At 40.8% G+C, this 21,610-nt stretch overlaps 1 protein-coding gene across 2 annotated transcripts; it reads right to left on the bottom strand.

Annotated features, from left to right (window-relative positions):
- Window positions 1-774: 774 nt before the first annotated feature.
- jupa (junction plakoglobin a) lies at window positions 775-21,306 on the bottom strand. 2 transcript variants are annotated; one of them, XM_080879831.1, is made up of 16 exons: window positions 21,161-21,306; window positions 9,683-9,717; window positions 9,084-9,251; window positions 8,743-8,996; window positions 7,933-8,171; window positions 7,159-7,360; window positions 6,726-6,870; window positions 6,443-6,546; window positions 5,992-6,330; window positions 5,423-5,575; window positions 5,203-5,322; window positions 4,902-5,052; window positions 3,655-3,776; window positions 3,424-3,463; window positions 2,581-2,718; window positions 775-1,802 (listed from the first exon to the last, which is right to left on the bottom strand). In XM_080879831.1, the coding sequence occupies exons 2-15, from the start codon at window positions 9,693-9,695 to the stop codon at window positions 2,582-2,584; spliced, it is 2,187 nt and encodes a 728-aa protein (XP_080735957.1). In that variant the 5' UTR covers window positions 9,696-9,717; window positions 21,161-21,306; the 3' UTR covers window positions 775-1,802; window position 2,581. The 2 variants fall into 2 exon arrangements, with proteins under 2 accessions (XP_080735957.1, XP_080735958.1); XM_080879832.1 differs by lacking the exon at window positions 21,161-21,306 and adding an exon at window positions 9,805-9,878.
- Window positions 21,307-21,610: the final 304 nt, after the last annotated feature.

The following is a 21,610-nucleotide window of genomic DNA, read 5'->3' as shown; positions in this document are numbered from 1 at the left end:
GCTATGCAAAAGCAAAAATCATTAAACTACTGAAATATGATTGATGGGTCTGGCTCGGATTACTTGTTTTTTTTTGTTTTTTTTAAAGTGCTGAAACAGTGCTTAAGAGGGTGTCACCTGTCCAGATTATGATGTGCATTACATTCATGCAGCAGAATGTAATGAGAGCCGAGCTTTTAAGAAGTTCCTGGCACGACTTCATCTGCAAACAAGGTGCATGGAGCAAGTTCAGCAACACTTCATTTATATTTTATTTGTAATGTGTTTCAACTTGTTGATTTTTTTCAGGGTGATCATAAAAACATATGACAAACAATACGTCCTCTCCACCGATGTTGCAGTCGTCTCTTACTTGAACACCTTCAGCACTAATTTGGCTCCGAGAGGATCTTTAAAGCTTCAGCGGCAGGAAATGTTTCTTTTACCCATAAATTGGAAACACAATTAAATGACTTTTTTTGTAGAGAAATGTCTATTTTCAAACTGAAAGCAGTGTAGCCAATGAAACCATTTTTGCCTTTGAATCAGACTACTAATGACAAGAGTAATAAAGAACTTGCTTAAAAAAAACAACAAAAAGAAAATAGCAGGTGTATAATCAGAAATTGTTCAACTGGGTGTTGCCTAAACAGACGATATAAACCCAGCAGACAACCATTAGATGTACCATGCTCGTACTGGGTTGGACCCAAATGATAAGCGTAAGAAAATGGATGTACAGAAAACGAGAAAAAGCACATTTCTGATTTATAACTCAATAAACATGAACACAAGAACATTTTGAATATATATCCTTTATTTTTATTAAACAAAATTTAAGTAAAAACTCTTAATAAGTAGAAAGACAAATTTCCCTGTCAGTAGTTTTTTTTTTTTTTCAACCACAGCTGTATTATCTCATGTGTTTACTACGGAGTTGGACAAATCTGTTGCACAAGTATGTAAATGAGGTTTTTTTTCAGTGGCTACATATGATTTCCTCTCTAAATTCATTTTAAAATCAAAGGCATCTCTTTCCTTATTTTCTGGTAATTGTGCATAATGTGAAACTTTCCCAGTAAATAACTTATAAAAGTTGAAGATGACTCTTGAAAACAAACAAACAAATAAAGCAACCGTACTGATCAACTACAGTCCAAATAAAACGCATCAGATGATTACAGAAGAGAAGGGAGCAGCTGTACAGTGTTAGCTCGAGTATCTCCGCTTCTCCCCATTTGCTCACGTCTACTAAATTTTGTGACACATGAAAGGAGCGTTAACCACCTCTTCGCTGACTCTTGGGCCACGGTGTGAGAAAACTGACAGTATATAGAGCCAAAACTACAGCAAAGTCAGAAATGTGTCTTACAAAGGCGTTAAGCGGAGTTGGTGAGTTGGTGCACTGTGCACGCTGAGCCACCTCTGGCAGTGTTTTCAACTATTATTCTCTTTTTCTTTCTTTTCTTAAAAAAAGAAAAAGCTACGATTATCATCACAAAATAAAATATCTTTGGCATAGAATACCCACCCAAAAGCGTAAACAACCACGCACACTCATGCACTCACTCTTAGAAGGTTCTTAAAAAAACAAAACAAACTACAAGCATCAATGTCAAAATTATAATCTGCAAAATTATGCTATAAAACAAAGTTGAGCCCTGTTAAGATTATGAGTCCCATACTCGGCAATAATTGTATATATTACATCAGGTGGCGAGCAGAGGAAAAAGACCTTTCGTGATGACCACGTTCTACTCTTCTGTGTCCCGTTACATCCTAAATCAGCTCTTTGCTGCCTTCTCCTCGTCTGCTTCTTTCCCCTGAAAGAATACAATTTAAAAAAAGAAAGTTATTATTTCACAAAAACAAAAAAGTGTTTTTATCTTTTTTCCTTGCTCTGAAATGAGCAGGACTTTATTTGAAAAAGGGTGATAACATTTTGCTGTTAAAGCATTTCAGAGGTACAGGCTGCAGTGCTTTTAAAGTGCATTAGTACACTACATTAAAACCACTGATAAGTGAAGTCAATGGCATTGATCATCTCTTTATAATTTAATGTTCTGCTGGGAAACGCTAGGTCACGGTATTAATGTGGATGACACGCCTCGCAACACCCACAGAAATGGCTTAAGATGTTTACCCAATCGCCAAATTCCCAAGAATCTAATTTTTACTGATAATTTCAGGCTGCACAGAGAAGCCGCCTCACAATTCCCAACATCCAAATCATCCGCTGTCAATGACCCACTGTTAGACACTACAGGACACTCCCACAGGATCTTATACAGTGGATATCACACAAGTGGTTTAAATATTGTGGCTGATCACAATATATAACAAGAAAATAACATTTCAAAAAAGTACAGAGATAAATTCTACACGCTGTAAAAGGCATTTAAGTGTTTCTTCTGTGTTTTTAAGAAACCCCAGAGAACATAAGAATTTGATCTTTTACTTATACAAGTTCAAGATTATGCTTTTGAAGCTTGGACTTTGTGCACACACACAAACAAATGGCATTATTTCTCACACAGTCCCGATCAGCTGAGTCTAAATAAAGTAAGATGACTGGCTGAAGTAACATTAGCATCTACTGACCTTAATAATGGTCAGGTGGGTACTGTTGTCTTTCGTAGGGCAAACTGGCTGCGTATTCGTCATGCATCATAGTTCCATCCATGCTGTCCATGGGCATGTCACCTGGATATCCGTATCCTTGGAAACCAGCATCTAGCTCTGCAAAACAAGATGTGTAATTATTATATTAAGGCACATTTCTGGATTACTGGGATCAAACTGAGGGAGAAAAAAAAAAAGATTTATTTTTTTATTTTTTTTACTTAGTTGGATCAGAGTAAGAAACAAAATACCAAAACCATAAAAGGAAAAAAGGCAAGTAAAGGAAAGGATAGGACGAAGATGCAAACATAGATAATGAAGAAACACCACAATGGGGGCGAGAGGAAGACCTTAACTTGATAATAATGAAAAGGAAATGATGTATCAGGAAATCAAACACAGAAACAAACAAACACAATGTTGTTTTCAATGTATTCGTTTTAGATTTTCTTAGATTCTGGTATAATACACCTTGACTGGGGAAAAATTATATAACTAACAAAGCACAGATGGAAAGAACTGATAAAAAAAGCAAGTTTAAAATTAATTTAAGAAGATATAACTGACAGTTCATGCGAATCTCAAATTAAAATTTTTACTTTACGGTACATGAAAAATAAGTAGCCATTTGTTTTTTGTGCTGAGCTTTGTGATGAGCTCATTCTTATAGCTGCCAAATAATGAAAGTAGTTTGTAAGCAGCAGCAGGGAGGCAACCTGCTAACAAATTATTGCGCTTTCATGCTGCGGCTGCTCTCCGTGGTGTAGTGACCCACTGCTGAGGAATGTGCTGTATGTGCACATTTCAGCCACAGTTACTCACCATCGGGATAGGGTCCCTCCATGACAGCTGTGTTGTGGGCCTGCAGATAAGTCACGAGAGGGCAAAGGTCAAATGAAGCCAACACTTTGATATAGAAAGATTTTTAATGCCACAAAAATGCCAAGATGTATTTGACACAGAAACAACCGACGTGAATAAACAAGTCTACGAGAATCTTCATTAATCTTCAGCTGTCGTGTTGGTGCATCAGAGGGTGCCACACCCACTCACCATCTCCCAGGCAGCGGGATCGTTTTTGAACAGAGAGTGTGTGAGCTCCACAGACACTCGCTTCCTGTAGTCTGAGTTCTTATCCTCGGAGATGCGGAAGAGGACGGCTGCGGCGTAAGTAGCTGGAGGGGAAAGAATAAGAAAACAGTCAGTGGTCGGGGTCAGCGTTAGTTAATAAACTTTGAAAGCTTAATATCTGGAACAGAATGTCCTTTACTTTGAGCTTCAGCACATTGGTGCAAAATAAAATGACCAACAGTGCGATTTACAGTGGTTGATCTATGAGTAAGCGTGGCCTTTTTAAACATCTAGAGCTCAACGTTTTAGAGTTTACAAGTATAACAGAGAGCATATAAGACAAAAAAATGCATTTTATTTTTTTGGTGTGAAATCCTTCCTACCTGAAGTCATTCCTGATAAAGAAATGTGCAGCTACATCCTGTTTATTTAAGGCTTATTATACTTCATTTGGTTCATTTGGGCTTTTTCCTCCTTAGCAATGTAATTATAGTGACAGACTGTTGTATCTGCAAGAGCTTCTAAATGTGAAGCTACAGCAGGGGTGGGCAATCTCAGTCCACGAGGGCCGGTGTCCTGCAGGTTTTAGATGTGTTCTCGAACCAACACAGCTGATTTAAATGGCTAAATTAGCTCCTCAACATGTCCTGAAGTTCTCCAGAGGCCTGGTAACGAACTAATCATGTGATTCAGGTGTGTTGACCCAAGGTGAGATCTAAAACCTGCAGGGACACCGGCCCTCGTGGACTGAGATTGCCCACCCCTGAGCTACAGCCAGTTAACCTGCGTCAGCATAAAATAAAATGGAAACAGGGTTTAAAAAACAACAACAACAAAACAGAATAAAACAGCCCAAAATATGAGTACCTGCAGTGCTAAAGTGTACATATTAGCATGTTATATCTTCTTGTTTGTTAAACTGAATTAACCAGGACAACAAGCTGGTGTTTCTGTAGCATCTACAATAAAGACAGAACCTAACAACAAGAAAACAGAATTTCACACAACAATGTTTCCATTATTGTGTATTCTTAAAATGTAGTTTGCAACATTTCATTATGGAATGCGTAGAAAAGTATAATGACTCGCAAAATGGACTTGTGCAAGTGCCTGGAAACTGCACTTACAGTAAGCACAGCACTTGAGTAAATCGACTTTGTTATTTTCCATCTATGACTAAATGCTACGTTACAGTAAGCTAATTACAGTGCATTATGTGCATGTTTTACCAATGCCCTCGTTGTTGGAGTGCAGCAGCTCCATCAGTGGAGCCGAAGCGCCCTCGGCGTCGATGAGCTCAGCTGATGGTTTGTCCACTGCCAGCTCGCACAGGACGCCTGCTGCCACGCGCTTCACGTTGTCCACTGGAGAGTAGAGAAGCTGTAGAAGACAAGAAAAAAATAAGTTTAAGAAAAACAAACATAAGTGCGAATTGAAAGTAAGTAAGTGAAGTTTATTTATTAAGCGCATTTCATAGACAGGCCGTCACAAAGCTAATTGTAAAGGCTTCGTTTCTGTTTCTTTGTTTACCTGGACAAACAAAGGAATGGTCTGGAGATTGGCGATCTCTGCTCTGTTAACAGGATCTCTGGCTAGTATGTGCAAAGCTCCTGTGCAGCCCTCCACAATCTCCTCCATCCTCACTCCATCCTGAGAACAAAACATGAATAGAAAAAATGTGATTCTACAGAAATGCTACAATGTCGACAGAGGGATCATAAACGTCCTTTGACATGAGCCCATCATGTACCTGGTATGTCTGCTGGTTGGATGAGCCATGTTTCTGGGCATCCTGGTGGGCTTTGAGCAGCAGGTTGATCAGACGGGGGACTGCTCCTGCATCCCTCAGAGGGGCCTGGTTCTCGTCGCACAGGGCCAGGTTACGGATCAGGCCAACCGCAGCCTTCAGGCAAGAAAAAACAAGCAAAGATAGACTGATTATGCAGTTCTGTTATTGGTCAGCAAGTAAAATGACTGGAATGATCTCAAACTTTTGTTTTCATTAGAATGTGGTGTTCTGTTTTTCCCCCTAAATCCCAGTCTTGTAAAACATACTGCTCCTGCTGTCATGTGCATTTCATGCTCTTTCAGGATGGCTGAAACTCTGGCTCTCTGCCCTACTTGCCATCCACTTTGGCCATCTGTCCAGCTCCCAGTGTCTACCACTGAACTCTTTAAAGTACTTATTTCACAGTCTTTAATATTTTTTCCAGCATAAAACCACCTTCTTTCAGTCAGATCCTTTCTTCCATAAATTACCACATTTCTGTTGCGCACATTTTTGCCCCACTTTAGAATATCCTTCCCTCTTTTAACTACCTTGATGACAGGCCAGTAGTAGGGTTGGTTGAGCAGCTTGACAATGGGAGGGATGCCATAATGTTTCCTCACTGCATGCTGTGCCATCTCAGCCTGCTGGTGGCGTGAAGTCAGGTGGCGTAGAGCGCAAATGGCGGGTTCAGTCACATCCTCCTTCTCACTGGCACGCAATATGGCATGGATGAGAGCCTCAACGCCATTGCTCTGAGTGACCAGAGATTTGTTATGGGCATTGTTGCATGTGAGGTTAGACAGGACGCCGGTCGCACAGGTGAGCATATTGATGTCATCTGAACTGAGCAGGCCAACCAGCTGCTGCAGCAGGCTGTCCATACCCTCCTGAAAGAAAGAAAAAAAGATAGATATTCCCCATTAGTTACTGGTGGGTGGAAATATAGCAAAAAGAACGTGAGGAAAAAAAAAAAGTAAGTAAGTAAAGCTGGACTCAGACCTGTTTGGTGGCAGCATCAGAGAGGTTCCTGAGAGTCCAAAGGCAGTTTTGCGTCAGACGCTGGCTAGAGCCAGTAATGTGTTTGCCTAGAGCCTGCATGCCACCTGCAGGGAAGAGAGAAGTAAAATTACTCAGCTCTCAACAACATTTAATAAATTATGCTATCAAGAAACACAGTTACCAAGGAGCCATTGGCCCCTGTTCAGATAACACAAAGCTGACACACCTGTATGACTAGCTTGTGCACACAGGTGTTTCAACACAGAAAACCTATATCACATACCAGCCTCTACAATGGCGGGTTTGTTGCTGGGGCACACAGAGAGGACTTTGAGCACACGGCTTGTGGTCCACAGCAACTTCTCGTAGTTGTAGTTTCTCATGATATGAACGAGACCTTCGGGGCCCCCGTTGGCAAGGATGATCAGCTGTTAAACAAAGACCTTTATGAAAACAAATTCTTACATTTTACAATGCACACTTCTAACTAAGCCATGACTTTCCTGGCACCTGTCAATTCATTACACTAAGCAAACAAACAACCACACCCAGCCAGCACCTGAACACCTCTGTTCTCATGCCACACCCAAAGCAAAACACATGCACACACACGCACGGCACTGTCGACGGTTTCAGATTGCAGTCATTGTGTAACGTAAGCCCGTGGTAACAAAACACAAAACAAGTGCAAACTAAAATAATAAATTCACACACACCTTGCTCTCCTGGTTGCCGTATGACAGCAGCTGCAGACAGTCTGTGGTGATGGCCAGGAACTTGGGGTTACTCTTCTTCAGCAGGGGAACCATTCTCTGCAGTCCATCTGCCAGACGAACGGCCATCTTAGCTCCTTCCTGGTGCAGCAGCAGGTTGTGAAGCGTGGTGATGGCGTAGAAGAGCACAGATTCCACAGGGGAGCTGTGGGAGCAACGAGGAAGAGAAACATGCGTGTTTAGCGTGCGTCACAAAATAATCCTGTCTATTTTTCGTTTGAGCCAATTGTGTTTTTCCTTATTTTCCACCAGATATATGTATATATTAGTTAGTGGTTGATAGCTCATAGTGAGCATGGCCTAAGCTTCAAATACGTCAGTGCCCTTACCAGTAATCCCTGTGAGTCAAAAGCTCACTTGTTCATTGGACAGAAGTTAATCATCTTGTTCCATTTAGATCTAGCTGATGGGAGGAACAATAAAGCTTCCCACCAGGCTTCCAGCATTGAAGGCTAATGCTGGCAGCTTACTCAAATAATATTAAAAACTTACTACAAACTGTTATTTCCTTCTACATATAACTGCACGGTAGCTGCACTGGAAAATACTTCAACACATTGCCACAGAGCGCATCTTAACAAGGATTTAATGCAACTTTGAGTGACTTTTCTAAAATATTTTGAGTTTTTAATGCAAATATGTCCTATTAACCATAATAAAAAAGTATTTCTAGCAGACCACAAGTGAAAATTTGACCCATTTGTAAACCAGCAGCACCTGAGCATGCGGACTAGAGCAGGGATTCCTCCTGACTTGAAGATAGAGAGCAGGCCCTCTCTCTGGTGGGACAGGTTGTGGAGGATGCTGGCCGTGGCTTTTGCCGTCTCCATGTCGCTTGTGTTCTGCATGGCTCGCACCACAGCCGCCACCATCTGAGGGGACTGCATCAGTGCACGGCGGGATGCCTCCTTGCGTGTAAGCTGGTTCACAATCTGTGCAGCCTTGCTGACTACCACCTTATGAGAGATGGAAGGGGAAGGTATGAGTTAATTTGTACAAGGGAAAATTAAACACCAAAGTTCTTAAATCTTCCTATTCAGAAGGTAATACAATGTACATGGCATTTTTTTCTGAATTTGATATTCACTTAGTAATTATCAGAAATCTAGATAACCTTCAATTATTTGACTTATTTGGTCAAAAATAGAAAGCTACTGCTAAGGGTGGTGGGCTAGGCAGTACACAATCCCCAGGGAAAGCAAGTTTAACGCTTTACAGTTTGTTTCCATCAAGGAAATTACACAAGAATGAGTGAACTGAGTTTGGCTGGCATATTTTGTGATGTTTTGACTGATTCGGATTTATTGTTATCAATCCTCATGCCAGTATAAGCATGAAGACTGCAGCCAGCACTATATTTAGCACACAGACATGACCACAGTATTGATGTCTTATTATTAGCACAATTTTAAACTTATTCCTTCGCTAGATCCATTAATGACTTAGTAATTATTTTAGAAAGTTTAACAAAATATTTATAGACTGTGTTTGTTTGTATCGACGCGGGCACATCTTCGTTTTCATCACCTGGTCTTCATCGTTGAGCAGTTTGGTGAGCTCTGGCACGGCACGTGTGGCTAGCTCGGCATCGTCCTGGTAGTTGATCAGATGGATGATGGCGGTCTTGAGCATCTGAGAGGGCTCGGCCAGGCGCTGGACGTTAGTCATCTGGGACGGGTCTGTCTGAGTCGACAGAATGGTGGTGCCTCCCTCCAGTGTCTCTGGAAACATTGCAGCTCGCACCCTCTGAGCTCTGGTCATAACGCTTTGGGGATCCATGTCTATTGAGAAGCGAGATGATGAGGTTGATGATGTAGTCTAGGTGTATTTAAGCCAAAGTTACAGCATGTTAGCTGGTCTGTCCTTACCAGGCTCCTGCATTGTCACAGTGCTGGTCATGGTGTACTGCTTAGATATGGTGAAATCGCCGTCATCATCTCTGACTGTGGTGGCTCCAGACTGGATGCCTGAGTCTAGACCATACATCGTCTGTTGCCACTCTGCCACCTTTACTTTGCCAGTTTCCATCTCATGCACTGCCAAGGAAGGAGAGAGGAAATCAAAGGTTTTAAAAATAACTTAAAGTAATTAACAGATTTCATGAAGATTAAGAAACTGCTCTTTATTAAAACCTTTGTGTAGATCAGTTTTTCTTTCTCCCAAGATAAACACAGTTGTTTTTTTTAACCAAAGTAATAAAAATTTTATAGCAGGAACCTGTAGTTATACTTTATTTTAAGGAAGTGATTTCAATGCAAACACTGAACACAATACTTGGAAGTAGAAAAGGTCAAGCTCAAACTGTTCAGGTCTATTTTGAATGAAGTGATAGAGACTGAGGTGAAATCAACGAATCACACAAATACAACCAACATTAAGCTGCTGCCTTGTCAAAACAGAATTTACAGAAGAGGAAATAAAAATCGGAACATAAAATATGATCATGAAATTGAGCTGATTTACTTACTCTGCATTGCCATCCTTTCTTCCGATGGAGCAAACCTAAAAACAAACACACACAGAAATCCAACGTCAGTGTTTCCACCATTTCACCTCATACAACGGGTAAATACACGCATTCCTACAAACCCTTTTTGCACGAATTAGTGAATAAACTGTCTACTTCTTTGCACGAGACAGCTTACTGAGTATGGGGGTGGCACGAGTTGGACACTTCCCCACTTAGTGTTCACACTGATCTGGAAATTAAAGCACTGAGCAGAGTGACTTGCAAAGAGAGAAGGGAGAGCAAAGTGAGTAAAGTGACAGCTGTAATGTAAAAATGCTAAGCAGGGTGAGTGACCTTTAACCCCAGGTCTCCACCCATGCAGTCATGGGAGCAGCCCACTGCTGATATGTGGCAATCAGGAACCTGCTCATCAGGTTTCAATTCCACTTTGAAAGTGTGTATGTAGATGACTCCCCAACACACCTTTAAAGTAATAAAAAAACAACCAAAAAACCCCAACAACACACACCCTTACCTTCACTTTAATTTTGTCTTTATATTTACATGCCCACCAAAAAACCTGGATTTTAAAACTACGACCCTTAATCATAGAGGCCAAATAAACTACTTAAGTCCGCTAAATACTTGGTTTCACTTTAACAATCCCCCAACTTGTGCAACTACCTGCTACCTGTCGGTACATGTTTGTTCATCATGCTCTTGGTTTATCATGCAAATACTTCCTCTCACCCCCGACAGGTTTCTACATGGCTGAACTGCAGTTAGGTTTTTAATGTGCTTCGCCATTAAACCCTCTGCAAACAAAGAGCAAAACTAGTACATGTGAAATATTTAGAAAAGATTATGAGGAAAACGTAAATGTATCCTCTCAGAAAAATTCAATGTAATAGTGGTGTTTTTGTATACAGGAAGACAGATTATTCTTGGAAGTGGCCTCCCAGACCCAAAATAAACCCCCATGGTTACAACATGCATGGAAGTTTTCTGCATAGTTCTGTAGTCTTAATGTCATTCACCCTGAATTTCAGAGAAACCTGCATTCGCAATAGCTGCTGGTCACTGGATGTGTCATACAGTCTACAGTATTGCATTCACTTTGCTGCTTATGAGCGTTTTCAAATGTTAGACTTTTACAGGATTGTTTGCCGAACATATCGCCGGGATGGGTTATGTGTGTGATGGTTTTGCTACAGATGTACTTAATATATGAGGGTGTGTGCATTTTCTGAGAGCGCGCTTAGAATAAGAAATCTCAGATTTAATTCACAGAGCTTGTTGCATAATTGGCCATAAATAACAAAAACTATATTACAAAAACAGAGATGATCCACACACAGTAGAGACAAACAAGCAAGTGGAAAAAAAAAAGCTTTAATCTTCAAAACCCTTCTGTATGACAGCTGTTTTTAGCTTACTGTGGTTCTGCATGTAATAAGCAGCTCTGCATATCTTCCGTCTTGACTATTAATAAAACAAGTTGGGGCTAAAACCCACAATGGCAAGCTTCTGTGCTAGCATATAATGAGCCATAAACACTTAAATTACCACCTTTACCTATACGCGCCCTCAGTTCCATGGAACAAAATGTACTAAACAATGTTAAGAAAATGGAAAATACTTGAATTGAAGCTGATCAATGGGCATGCAATTACAACTTGTAAAAACAAGAACAAAGAATGTATTTGAGTCAGTCTAGTTTTCTCACGCTACTTATTTGATCTGATGTGCATGCATTACTGTTGCTAGCGGCTTTGTTTTTCATTAAAATTGATACGAAGAAGAAATTTTCACCATTTTTCAGCGTCTGTCCTCAGTTTTCTGTACGCGCCACTTTGTTTAACGAAAAACTCATTTATACGTCGACACATTTACTTTTCAACACAAAGTTATTTACTATACGGTTCATGTGCACTGGCAACATTTTCCTCTACGAGTTTCCCATGTATTGAGTCTCACTTGAGATCCTGCAGGACCAGGCCACAGAGGGCTGTCTGTGCTTGCAGCTACACATTACCTTACAGATAACACAACTGTACCAACATTCCCCGTGCATTTCTACCTTTCTCAGTAAAGGTGTGGCCACCTTTTAAAAAAATTACGAGCACTGGTTAACAGGGCAACGGGAACAACTGGACAAAAAACAAGATACAGCTTCACTAACTTTTTCAAAGGTTTTAAAACAGATAAAAGTATAATGATCCATTTATAACAAACAGTACACATCTGAGTTTGGTGCAGAATGTATGTACCTTCCTGTTGTCTGTAAATCAGGGTCAGTGTTTGTGTAGTCTTTGTTTTCCTGGGCGAGGCAGCGGGTTCAGTCAACTGTTGCAATGCAGTGACACGCCCCGCATATTGTCTAGGTAACTGAAAGTCCGCTGAAACGCTGTGCTGTGAGGGTTTTATCTGCTGTCCAATCTAAAGTCTGAAGCTCTGGGCACTTGTTTGTTGATAATTTGTCTTTTCCTCTTGGGCTTTCTTATTCTCTTTTTTCCTCCATTTGAGAAAAAAAAATCTATTGGGGAAGGGGTAGGCTACAAATTATTTAAAAGAATAAAAGATCAAAGCAAAAAAAAAAAAACAAAAACCCTGAGTGAACACAGTTTTCTATGTTCTGATGATTATAAAGTCTAACCCAGCCTTCTCCCATTGTTCAGTGCCAACAAAGAGCTGATGGTGCGTGCTGTTGTGACTGAACTTTGTTCTCTTCCAGTTAATCAGTAATATGTCCTTTCACTCTCACTGTGAAGTGCCTTTCTCCTGAATAGTCATTCCCACTGCCATTTATACACCCACACAGACAGTGACATGAAGCCATACTTCAGGAAAACACTTTTCACACACCCGTCACCTCCCACTATCTTGTTAAGCAACAGCCTCTGCGGATGATGATTTAGGAGGCTTAAAAAAAACCAAAAAGCCTGCACAGTAAAACCAGGAATGTGTATCAGTAAAAGCTGCCAGTGAGGGAGGAGTGAGTTGCAACAGAAAAGCAAAGCAGAGATGGATCTTGATCAGGGCCCAGCGCTCAAACGCTGCTGTGACATTCCACACTAGTGTTGCATATTCAGTCTGAGTCGTCAATCTGTTTCTGGGAGGGAAAAAAAATAATAAAGAAAAGGGGAGAACACACCAACCTTATCTAAACTTTACTCACTGACTTACTCAGAAATGTTAAATTGCTGAAACTGGTTTTACTGTGCAGGCTTTTCTCTGTAGGGACAAGACTACTGTGACAAAGGATGAGTAACTCTAATCTCTGTAATGAGAACACATTTACTATCATGCAAATCCCTCAGGCATGTTGGAAAGGGAGTGTCTCTTCAGCAGTGACAGGCTCTCAGAAAGGGTGTGGCAGAAGAGTGCTTGGATGTGTGAGGAAGAATACACCTAATGGCTAGAGGGGATCTTACATTTTATTCCTTTCAGTATCCTCCCAATAATTATAGCTTTACAGTTGCAAACGGAGCATAGTAATGAAAAACATTCCAGCAGGCCAGATTTTGACTTTGCTGGTGTAAGCTCTTCTTTGTATCACAGCAGGAATGAATCAGGTCAGGCAAGAGGCCCAGGGGGGCTTCAGATAAACTTTGCTCATATTGCAGTTGTGTTCAAGAGGCTGTTCACATACTTTACAGTATTTGTAGTAAATGTTGCTGAGCCACATGTCGATTTAGCAGGCTGGGGTGTAAATAATATTTCTGTTGCTTTTTTCTGTTTTACTTTCTATGGATTTTTGCTTTAAAGCATAAATACTGGGGGGGGGGGGGGGGGGGGGAAGAAAAAAAAGCATCACAGGTCTAAATATTAAAATATTTGTAAATATGTTTTTTTTCATATTTTTTTTCTCCTGTGAAACTACAACCTGTCATTTTTACGCCAAGCTAAGCTATGCTAACTGTCCTCAGGCAGCGGCTTTATATTTAATGTAGAGAGAGGAGAGAAATACTCATATTTCCATCATGTTTTCTTTCCGTTACATAAGGAAGGAAAAAACTGTTTATGATAATTAAACATTTCTCACAGTTATGGGAGGATTATAACTGGGCTTTAGAAACATCCTTATCTGGTGGCTGTGTGAACAACCTTGCTAAACTTATTTAAAGTAACAAGCAAATAAACTTTATTATATTAGTGAACAGCTTCCTATAGCACTGGAATAGATAAACAATTTGACATACAGGACAGCCTCCCATGCACATGCACACACCCAATCACATTCATGTCCCCAGACATGTAAGCCACACTCTTCTTGCAATAAACCGTTTCCCAGATGGCTTTAACACACACCCTGCACTCCCACAGCCCAATCCTCCTGACACAGTAAATGGCCAGTTCAGCCAGCTGAGTCTGCAGTACAGTTGACATTTTCCTCTCTGCATCCTCTCTCCATAGACCCGGGGTTCAGCTGCCATGACAGGAAACAAGTTAACACATTCACAAACCCTTCTGGTTCCCCCTCATGCCTTACTTGTACAACAATAGATACTATGACACTGTAATGGCAGCAGCTGGGGCTGGATAGCTGTTTGCTATAAATCAATAAGGGAGGATGTGAAGCAGTGCACAGCTAATGGATTTACCATGGTGGGTGACAGGAAGTGGTGGTCAACATTGTCTGACTCACCAACATTTCTGGGCTGTCTGCTCTGAGATGGGAAGTTTATTAGGAGAAGTTACAAACTGCGATAAGGTACTGGGGAAGAACACAGCTTGAAGCCCAGATTGTGTAAAGCACAAACTCTAAGAGAAAGCATTTGTCAACTGACTGTGACAGGCAGTTGATCAAATCCAGACCAGCGCAACGTCACCATACCAAGTGCCTAGAGAGAAGAGACAGCCAACAACACAATACTCCTATGCACTTGTGCAACACACCAAGTGAATTTGTGTAAATGTGGCAGAGTGCATCTCCTTCTTCCCTGATCTGGAAGCCTTCCCAAAACAACAAGCAGCCTCAGCCAAAGAATTTAAAAAAAGAAAGAAAGCGAAGCAACAGAATATCTAATGGGCCTTGATTTGTCAGTTGATTCACTGCAGCAGCTTTAATAAGCTGATTTAGGCCAGAGGATGCAGTGCAGTGGCTGTAAACTGCTGCGTAGTTGTTTGGTCTCCGTGGGAGCTCTCTGTGAATCAAAGGAAATGTGAGCTGTCTCAGAGGAGGTGCCTGGGTCCAGACCAGAATCAGATTACAAAAAACAGATAAAGGAGGGGGGAGTGAGTAGAAAGGGGTGTAATCTCTGTAGCAATAAACACTCAGATGCAATGCCCGCATAGAAACAAAGTTCACAGAAGTTCATGATAAGTCAGATACTGTGGGAGGAGTAGAGGTATGTCCAAAGATTATCTTCAAACCAGGAAAAGAGCTCAGCATAAAGATGTGGAAGTTAAATAGTGGAATATTTGAGCTTTATGTGTAATTCAAATCTTATGTGAAAAAAAACAAACAAAAAACTTGAATTATGTTTTTATCAACAAGAAGAAGGATCCCCCCCCCCCCCGTGTTGTTTGGTTCATGGTAGGAAGGAAGTGGACGAGCTGAGTTTTTGATAGCACAGTGAGCATCTGTGTTACTCTGTTTAGTGTAGAGAGGAAAAGAGTAGCTGCATTGTCCTATTGACTGCTGTTACTGTGAAAAGGAAACCACTCTCAACTGTCCCCACTGAACGCAACCAAAAAGGCTGAAGCACATCAAGATGGCACTGTGTGTTCACGGGCCAAGTTTGGTAGCCAATGCTGCATCTAAACCCCCCTTTAAAGGCCTGACAGGGAGTTTTTTCTTGAACTGCTACTGCTACGCACCAGTGTATATCTGAGCACTGAGGCGATGTGACAGATGATTAATTTTTCAGGGAGATTAGAGGCACAAGGGAGCGGGAGGGGTGTGCTTGGGAGAGCAGGGCAAAAATCTGAAGGGACCCTAAAGAGTACTGCAAGTTCATCTGACAAGTTTGAATTCACAGTTTGTTCATCTTCCAGAAGACTAAAACAAAACTAACATTGGTTTTTTTTTTTTTGGCCTGTCCCGTTTGGCTCTTTTGCCATCAGAATTGTTGTCTAAAGGCAAAGAAAGATGCCCAACGGATTTACTTTACCAAACTGACCATCCCAGCCTTGCCGTAATGGTCCATTTGATTCACCCTTTTATTGTTTATTTTATTTTCACTTACTGAATACGGGACAGACTTGACTGGGGGAAAGAAGGGGAGAAAGAAAGAGGGAAAGAGAAACAGCTGAGAAGAGGGACGGGGGAGAAGGGCAAAAGACAAAAACCAACAGAACGGGCAGAGAAAAAAAATGCATATATCAATCACCTGGATCACCTGCTGAGAAAGAAAAAAGAAAGCAAGCAGAAGAGAACAAGAGTAATAGAATAAACAACATCACAATGATATATGGGAATATGACAGTAAATACTAAATGTTAAACATTATTGTGCAGCACATAAGATCAACAGAACACAGTGTGCTTTGAGGTAGGAGCCAAAAAGGGTGTAGTTTGTGGGTGTGATCACCCGTGTGTACACCTGTGAGCATGGACGCGCTTGTTTTTTTTTTTTTTTTTAAAAGGTTCCTTCATGTAATAATCTGCTAGAGGGTGTGGGGGGGCCCCCCCAAAACTAACATTGTTAAAAATTGAGTGACTTATTCCGACAACACGTCGTTTGGTTCGTACAGTGTTGTTGTCAGATGAAAACCTGGGAAATGTCAACTTTCAAGGAACAAAGAGGGAAGAATAATAGTGTCAGTTGTCTCAAACGCCCATGCTTTTTTCAGTTTATGCAGTTTTTTGCAAAAGTGCTCACAGGCGCCAGGGTTGCACAACATTCGCAACTCATGAGAGCATAAAATCCTTCAAAAGCAGTGAACAAAGAAAAGCAACCACAGTGACTAAAGCATGGATTTTGAACTCAACATATGCAAAACCACCCTTCTTGAGAGACCTCACGTTGCCTAATTAACAGCTGAGCTTCTCCACTGATTTGCTTTCTGTTTCAACCACACCCTTTCTGCCTTTACTTTCTTGAATCTCTCGTAGAAGTGTGATTAAGGGATAGGGAGGAGGCAAAGAAAATAATAACATGACACAACTCATCAGAGTTGCTATGCTGAGACATACGACTCATCAAAAATCATCCACGTGTGAAAACTTTGTCTTTTGAGTAGGGCTGCCACGATTAGTCGACTAGTCACGATTACGTCGACCATCAGAATCGTCGACGACTGATTTAATAGTCGACACGTCGTTTGAAGCTTTGTAAGATCCCAAAAGACGCAGGAATAAGTAGTAGGATTTAAGAGTGTAATAACGGACTGAAACAGAAGATGGCAGCACTGCATGTACAAGGATGCCAGCTGCCGTTAAACCCCGAAGAAGAAGAAGTAACTCTGTCCCAGAATTCATAGCGCTGCCCAGCTCAGTTTCCAACAATGGCGGCAGCTAGTTAGTTTTAATATTACTCTTATTATTCTTTGTGGGTCACAAAATAAACGTTTAACATATTTTCAGGCGAGAATGTAGCTGTGTAAACCTCAAATATTTGCTCAGTTTATCAAGACACCACATATTTTTCAAAAGCGCTCCGACGTTTTCGGAGACGTCTGTTACCCACTAGCTCGATAGCTAGCCGGGGGCTAGGCTCACTAGAGCCGATGAGAACACCAGACTCCCGGCAAATCGTTTTCAAACCCACCGCCATCTTTCGCTACTCAGGTTAAACATATATAAGTCACTTAGATAACTTAAAAATGTTATTGTTTGGCTTTTTGTAGTATTTTATTTGTTCCTGAGTAAATCGGTTTGGCTGAGATTAAAGTTATAGTTTTTACACAGCTGAATAAATGTCAAGCAGACAGCTGATTATCAGAAGTGTGAGATGCTCGAGAATATACTCCAGTGTCCCGTTATATTTTAGATAGCAAGGAGTTTATTAAACTTCACCGAAACAATCTGCAAATTTCATTAAAATTTAATAAACTATCACCTTGTCTTTATTTTTAGTTAGCACATACCTTAAACACTTAAAGCTGTAAGCTAATGATAGTTATATAAGAGCAGATGCATGCTGCAATAAGCTGTACGTCCAATGGATCCAATGGATCTGATTAGTCGACTAATCGCAAAAATAATCGGTGACTAGTCGACTATCAAAATAATCGTTTGTGGCAGCCCTACTTTTGAGTAAGTGCCGAATCCAGTTCACTCCCTCTTTGTGTGGACACACAGTAAGTAATGAAAAACTTATCACTGGTAATGTATTCATGATGACAGCAGGAGGATTCAACTATTTCTAGAAGGCTGTTAGCATGATGCATGAGTTTTTTTTTTGTTTTTTTTCTTTTACACAGCTTTGATAAGAGCTGACTTGAAATGACCCATGTGGTAGACTTGCCTATGTTTTTTATTTTTTAAAGTGCAAGTGATGAGAAGAAACAGCCATTAGGCCTTTGACATCTTAAGTAACGGGACCATTTCTTGCCCTTGCTTGATCCAACCAAGAGAACTGCTGAAGGTAAATAATTAACTTCAGGGACTGTCATCAGTAGAGTTCAGCTGGGCAATGTCGGCTTCACTTGCTCAGCGTTATTCAACTGCACCCTGCTAGACACTCAAGTTAGAGTTTGGTCATGACAGAAGGCATCTTTTACAACACTGGCAATTTTTGGATGACATTTCTAATAATTTAATAACTGCATTCAAGGATAATGTCATGCATTTCAAAATTAATTGCCACTTATTTTGAGTTATTGCTGGTTTGAAAAGATTGAAAATATAGAAGCACTTGTTGTTAGAGGGGTTACTTTGGGATAACAAATAATAGATGTGTGTATTTTGTCTAATTTGGACTTATATGAAAGCTTTTTTAGCAGAACATAATGCAGAAACAAAGAATGCTGGGGGGTGTTGTAGATGTAGCAGGGTGTAGCAGCTGAGCATGTGGCAGTGCAGGGTAAAACAGTTATTAAGGAATGGCCACATAATTTCTAGCTTGGACCCAGTTTAGAACAGGTGCTGGAATAACCATTTGATTGGATAATGACCAAGAAAATAAGCACTTCCAGTTCTCTCTGTACCTTAATGAATTTTAAATATTTCAGTTTCATCATACAAGCATAACCAGCGATATCGCGGCACGGAAGACAACAATGAAACAGGCCACAGAAATTTTATCACAGATTCTGTCACAGTTTAAGAACCCCAGTACCCGTATGACATACTGTATGTTTAGTAGGCCTGAACAATATGTGCAATGGTTAATGCAGCAGTCAAATACTGAAGTGTGCACACTGGCTGCACAGTCGCCACATTTAAACATGCACTCAGACTGGATGTCGAGTGTAAATAAAATTACTTTTCTATTCCTTCACTTCATTCAGTCTTTTGCACATTCTTGTATTGTGAAAATGCAGTTTATCTAAGCTGTATTGTATTCTATAAATAATATCAGAAAGAAAAAGATTTTCCCTTTGCAGATTTGGTGTGGTCATGCCACTTCACTTTTATTTCACCCACCCACCCCAAAAAACAACCTTAAAAGAAAGAAACTCTTGTTGTAGCTGACGGGAAACGTTATCTCTGTGCCCTTTTCTCCATGGGAACAGTAAAACACAAAGGCAGACTGACATACAAACACAGAGGAGGTCGCACAATGTGTGCGCTGAGCACCTGTAACTGGAAAGGACTCAGGCCTCGTTGGACTGAGACAGAAGCAAGACGGGGAATCCACAGAAAAAATAAAACCAAGAGGGCGGGATGTATGCCATACAGTAATCCCCTTTGAAGAGTGTAGACCTATTTTTAAAACCGAAGGATCTCCTGGCCTCTTGTTCTGCTAATGTAGGACAGTATGAGGGAATTAAGCAGGAGGGGGGGAGATTATCACCGTGCCACCACAGCTGTAGCTGTGAAATCTACAGTAAGTCACCCCCCTGCTGTCCCACCACCCATCCACTCTTTCCAGACAGGGACAGCTTTCCTACTTGATGACACAGGGCAAGCTCAGCAAGGCCATTCTGGCACAAAGTATTGGCACCCTGTCCCGTTAAAGCTGGCACACAGTCAGCAAACTCAACTGGAAACATTGGTAGAGAAAGCAGCTGGATACCACAAACCTGTTTGGCACTGTTCTTGCTGCTTTGTGACGCTTGCAGATAATTCAAACAAAAGAACAATGGATAATGTGATTTGGAGTTTGATGGTGTAGTGATTGGCTCTGTTTACTTTCCAATCCCTAATCCAACTGTGTCAAATTAGGACTTTAAAACTATACTAAAGTTGGCCGCAGAGGACACCGCAGATGACTTAATCGCATAAGAAAAAAGCCGATAAGATAAAAGTCATTTGAACGGGATGCTGATTTCAGGGGATTTAGTCATGAAATCAAATGAAAGAAATTTGTGCTCCTGTGCTCCCTAAGCAGGATTAGCTGTCCTGTCAAGTCCTGAGAATCTGCAAAGGTAATGACATCATGGAAGATTTGGCAACACTTGGAGACATCACTGCTGCCTTGAAGCACAGCGTAGGAGTGTGGGGGGTGGGTAAAGAAACATCAGCATGTATCACTGTCATACGTTACAGATGTGCACCCACGGACAACTCATCCCCTCAGGCACAGTTAGCTAACACTGTTTGTTTACAGACTCAACATCACTGTCATAGTTGGTAAAGCGGAAGATCTGATGTGAAAGTGCTTGTTTTTGTCCAACCACATCCAAAGCTAAAAAAAAAACAAAAACCCCAACCTCTTATAAAAAAAATAGACATTCAAGACATTAAAAATAGTGAATAATACCCACCATTACTAGACAATTAAAACACCTACTTACTAATTTTATGTTAATCCACTGATCTTTCATAAGTTAACGGGGAAAATGTTTTTTGTTTTTGGGTCTGCTTCAGTGTGACTTTTACACCATTTCTGTTAAAGGACGAAATAGAAATGGCAAAATCTTTTTTTTTTGTCTCCGATTCACGGAAACACACAAATCCAAGCGATTTATCTTCAACACCACCAACAACCAACGACACGACGGGGTCTATTGACAAGTGACGACGTGTAGCTGTATGGTCGATACTGGGGCTAAATGTCGTTATCTTTGGGCAGAGAGAGAGTAAGGGAGCTCTTGCACTTTAAAAAGTTTAAAAAGAAAGAAAGAAAGAAAAAAACTGTCCACCACAAGAGAACAAACTTTTGCTGGCTGTAGAGCTGGCGCAGTAGGCTGCTCCCTAACAACAGGCAGTAGTGGTTTGAGGCATGCGGAAATGAATTCCTAATAGAAAGCATCTGAATTTGCATCCAGGTAAGCAACAAAGAGAAACGAAATTACCCCACACAAACACATAAGATGTTTTTTTTTTTAATAGAATAAACGATAATAATTACACACCAAACAAACCGATAAATACATAAATAAGCGTTCACAGACGCTAAGGGCAGTAAAATCTGTCGGAAAAGGTAGATTTAGTGAATCTTACCTGTCTTAACACACGGCCGTATTTTAGATTATTCCGTGCTTGCTTGTTTCTAATGACTCCTTTGGTCGGCACAAGACTCCGCTCTTTATTTCTTTTCACTTCTCCACACTCTGCCTCCCTGCAGCTGGCCACCAGTCCTCTGAACAAAAAAAAATGAGTAAAAGGAGCGTTACCTCACCCTGACTCCGCCTCCTCGAAGACTCCACCCACATCGTCCACAATGGGAGGGAATTTTATGGCTAGGCACTACAATAAACTGTGAAGTTGAACAGTTTAGTTCGGTTTAAAAAGTTTACTTCTGTCTTTATTGTACCGTTGCTACGGTGCGTAGATTGTCACTGTTTTGCTCTTTGATACAACAGCGAATATTTCAAAGTCAACTTCATTCTTTTATTTGAAGGGACACTGACTGACACCGATTAAAAAATACTTTCGATTTTGTAAAGCACG

Source organism: Rhamphochromis sp. 'chilingali' (genome assembly GCF_963969265.1).
Source record: "Rhamphochromis sp. 'chilingali' genome assembly, chromosome: 4".
In the NCBI taxonomy this organism is placed as follows: Eukaryota; Metazoa; Chordata; class Actinopteri; order Cichliformes; family Cichlidae; genus Rhamphochromis; species Rhamphochromis sp. 'chilingali'.
This window is presented reverse-complemented; position numbering and strand designations above follow the sequence as displayed.